General features: G+C 43.4%; 1 protein-coding gene across 1 annotated transcript; it reads left to right on the top strand.

Moving 5' to 3' along the window:
* Positions 1-4,224: 4,224 nt before the first annotated feature.
* LOC106523252 (uncharacterized) lies at positions 4,225-4,635 on the top strand (the record flags this gene model as incomplete). Its single annotated transcript, XM_014016630.1, is given in 1 exon segment — positions 4,225-4,635. A coding segment is annotated over 1 exon segment (386 nt), but the record flags the coding sequence as incomplete, so codon positions are not given.

Here is a 4,635-nt window from a genome sequence, read left to right as displayed (position 1 = left end):
ACTGTATTTTCAGACTGTTGAACAAAATAAATCACACCGTCTTGCTCTGATCCTTTTTTTTTCTTGTGCCATGGCTGATGAAAAGGGTTAAGCCCCAACTGCTGCTGGCTAAATCCAGTCTTAGCGCAGTGACAGATGCCATCCTAATGGATGCCTGTGCTTCCTGGATTGACAGTATGGCATAAATATCAACAGGGAGTGAGAAATCAAACCCCTGCTGAGAAAAATGTCAGCCATTTTAAACTCATCAAAAAGAACTTGAGAGGAGAGAAGATGCCTCTGAAGAGGAAATCAGACATGTCTTCCAGTTTGATTCATTGGTGGACGTGATGGAGGTTTGTCATCATCCACTCATCTGTAAGGATTTACCGCAGCAAAATGCTTCTTTCTTCAAGTTTCATGGATCATTTAAAAATAAATTCAATTTTTTATCATCCCTTTGATCAAAATGACTGTATTCAGGGAATTTGCCATAAAAGCTGTCAAATCATATGATATGCTTGCAGTAAATGGTTCATTACTGCACTGCATGCATCAGGCATCACCAACCATTGTGGCTTTACTATATAAAATATCCATTGAGTTATGAATCCTAATGAACATGCTGGTTATTCCTGTGACCACATGGAGAGGTGACCCTGCCATTTTCCTCCCAATTACTGGAGGAGATCCTTCACAGACGCACAACGGGAGGTAGGGAAGCTTTATTGTGGATGAAAGTATCAGTGAGGGTCCATGGCATTCAGAGTCCCACGGCTTTACAGCTCGGGTGACGGGTGCAGAAGAATTGCTCAAATTCTCAGCCAGAATGGAAAACATTGGGCATCCAACCAGTTTGGCATAACAAAGCTACATGTCACAGACAGAATGGGAATATGTTCGTTCTTATTCAAGGCATTCACTCGTAAATCTCAATGACCTGAATGCTAAGAGCCAGAAGTCCAGAGAATATTCGCTCTGTCACGGGTCTAGAAGCACTGTGACGAGGACTCACAAACCAGCAACCATATTAAACCAATTTCAACCTCTGACGAAAACATGTCATCGACAAACAAACTATGCAACATGCAAACTCAAGCAAGCAGTTGAACTTTTAGCACGACATATAAAAACAAACATCAACTTTGTTTCAACTCTTTTCTGCTGAGAAACTTTTCAAAGTCTGGATGAGCATCTAGTTCACTCAAGCACTATCTGGCTGATGCATTCCTTTAATGCCCCGTGGTTTCCCAACTATTTGCCATTCAGTTTCATGGCAAAGATATTCACAAGTTACATTTTTGGTGAAATTATCAAGTCAAATTTTGCACTTCAATAAAATAGTGTCAGGAATCAAGTCAGGAATTTTCATTTAAAGGTCAGTTTAGATGAATTTAAGTTCAAAATTGTTTTTGTCAAAAGTGCAATAAATTCATTAGCTAATTACATGAAAAGTTCAAAAATACCACTCCATAAAAAAATTGCATTTTGCCTGATGTAACTAACGCCAAATTTTTAAACAAGCATCTCACATGCACTTCAAGTGCTCAAAGTACATGTAGGGGATGACCATCTGCTACTACCACACCACATTTTAACTCAATTTTAGATGATGCAACAAAATCGCAGCAATAATAATGCTAACATTTTACAAAAAAATACAGAAACATTGGAAACACATTTGATTCAAATAAACATTTAATACCAAATTCTTAAAATGCAAACTGCTTTCTATAATGACAAAACAACTTTTTCAAAAGTAAATGAGTTTAAAATCTTTATATGGTGTAAACTTGGAAAAAAGTGAGAAATTTCACAACTCATTCATGCCAATTGTGTTTTTTGTCCAATAAAAACTACAACAGTGGAGACATTTTTCACAGTTTCTACATCTGGTGAGCCTTGTTGGGATTCTGTCATCATTAAGCTTTGATTGTGGGCTGAAAAGGTTAATGACTAAAATAATGTAAACTGTGGGGTCCCAAGCTGTGATCAGAATGTTTTGCCTTTTGAAGTGTCTTCAGTGTCAGGTCTTTTTTTTTTTCAAATGAAAAGAAAAATATCCAGAAAAAAAATCATATTTTTTGTTATGTCATAATTGTATGACATTATCACTATATACATGTACCTGCACTTTTCCAATCCCAATTTCAATTAAGTTTGGACGCTGTGTAAAACAAAAACTGAATAGGATGATTCGAAAATTCTTTGCAACCTAAATTCAATTTAATACACTACAAAGACAAGATATTTAATGTGCAAATAAATACAATTTATTACATTTTTAAAATATTCATTCATTTTGAATTGCCTGCAACATAAAAAGCTGGGAACAACAGCAACAGCAACAAGAGACTGGGAAAGTTGAGGAATACTCAAAAAACACCTGTTTGGAGCATTCCACAGGTGAACAGGTTAATGGGAAACAAGTGAGTGTCATGACTGGGTATAATTGGAGCATCTCTGAAAGGCTCAGTCATTCACAAGCATGAATGGGGGTGAGGTTCATCACTTTGTTAACAACTACGGGATCAAATATTCCAAAGAACAACATTTCTCTATGTACAATTGAGATGAATTTAGGAATTTCATCTTCTACGGTCTGTAATATCATCAAAAGATTCAGAGAATCTGGACAAATTTCTGTAAGTAAGCAGCAAGGCCAAAAACCAACAATGACCTTTGTTCCTCAACATTAAAAACCAACATCATTCTGTAACGTATATTTCCACATAGGCTCAGGAACACCCTCTCCCTGGGCTGCCACCTTATTGTGATGGAGAGGTTTGAGTGTCCCAATGATCCTAGGAGTTATGTTGCTGGGGGCTTCATGCCCCCGGTAGGGTCACCCAAGGCAAAGATGAGGGATCAAACAAAGGGCAGGCCAAAGACCTCAATGTTGAGTACCATAAATGGATTCAATGGTCCCTCGCCCGGACGCAGGTCACCGGGGCCCCACTCTGGAGCCAGGACTGGAGGTGGGGCATGTTGGCGAGCGCCTGATAGCCAGGTTTTTGTCCATGGAGCCCGGTCGGGCACAACCCAAAGAGGAGATGTGGGTCTCACTTCCCATGGGCTCACCACCTGTGGGAAGGGCCAAAGAGGTCGGGTGCAATGTGTGCTGAGCAGTGGTCGAAGGCAAGGACCTTGGCGGTCTGATCCTCGGCTACAGAAGCTGGCTCTAGGGACGTAGAATGTCACCTCTCTGATGGGGAAGGAGCCTGAGCTGGTGTGTGAGGTTGAGAGGTCCAACTAGATATAGTCTGACTCACCTCAATGCACCGCTCTGGAACCAGTGTCCTCGAGAGGGGTTGGACAATCTTCCACTCTGGAGTTGCCCATGCTGAGAGGCGCCGAGCAGGAGTGGGCATACTTATTGCCCCCCATCTTGGTGCCTGTATGTTGGGGTTCATCCCAGTAAATGATGGTGTAGCCTCCCTTTGCCCACGGGTGGGGGTACGGGTCCTGACTGTTGTTTGTGCCTATGCGCCTAACAGTAGTTCGGATTACCCACCTTTTTTGGAGTCCTCGGAGGGAGTGCTGGAAAGCGCTCCTAACAAGGACTCCCTTGTTCTGCTGGGGGACTTCAATGCTCACGTAGGTAATGACAGAGAGACCTGGAGGAACATGATCAGGAGGAACAGCCCGATCCCCAATCTGAACCCGAGCGGTGTTTTGTTATTGGACTTCTGTGCTCATCATGGATTGTCCAWAACAAACACCATGTTCAAGCATAAGTGTGTCCACATGTGCTCTTGGCACCAAGACACCCTAGACCACAGTTCGATGATTGACTTTGTTGTTGTTTCATCTGATCTGCGGCCACATGTCTTGGACACTCAGGTGAGGAGGGGGGCGGAGCTTTCAATTGACCACTACCTGGTTGGCTTTGTTGGTGGTGGAGGATGCTGGTCAGACTTGGCAGACCCAAACATATTGTAGCGTGTTCAGAGTTAGATTGTTACTGTATCATTTCTAGAGTTGTACATTTTCATATAACAGCTTGGGAATGAGATGTTCACGCGAGTTTTACGTGAGAGAGGAGGAGCTAGGTGGAGATAAAAAAAGAGAGAGAGTGTCTTTCTTTGCTGAGGTGTGTGTGTGGGGTTTTTTGGCTCTCTGTACGGCGTGGCTGCGGCCTACAGCAGCTCCTAAATAAAAGTGGTTCTTGAGTTTATCAAAGGCTCATCTTGARATACATTTTCACGCACAACTAGAAGCGTTACAGTGGTGTCAGAAGTGAACTTATTGAACCTGGACGCCTGTTCTGATGCAGCCCTACCTGAAGCACATGGACTCCATGGAATCTTCGGTGCGCATRAAGATTGAAGACGGGGGGACGGAGGCTGTGCAGTGGTCGGGGGTCCAGAGTAGCGGCGCCACGGTGAAAACGGAACTAGGTACCGCAGAGTTGGTCCGGACTGCGGTGGAGGGTCTGTCTGTCGCCCCTTCGGAGGCCTCGCGTCGATACACCATGGAGGTAAACAAAGATGGCGCCGCCCAGGGACAGAGCAGACCATGCGGAATAAAAACACCCAAATATGACGGTAAATCGGACTGGGATGCGTTCAGGGCTCAGTTCGAAATACTGGCGGCTGCCAACGTCTGGTCGAGGGATCAAAGAGCTCTGCAATTCGCCATGTGCCTGACGGGGGA

Source organism: Austrofundulus limnaeus, unplaced genomic scaffold (genome assembly GCF_001266775.1).
Source record: "Austrofundulus limnaeus strain Quisiro unplaced genomic scaffold, Austrofundulus_limnaeus-1.0 Scaffold149, whole genome shotgun sequence".
In the NCBI taxonomy this organism is placed as follows: domain Eukaryota; kingdom Metazoa; phylum Chordata; class Actinopteri; order Cyprinodontiformes; family Rivulidae; genus Austrofundulus; species Austrofundulus limnaeus.
Note: the sequence above shows the minus strand (reverse complement) of the source record. Positions and strands in the feature narration are given on the sequence as shown.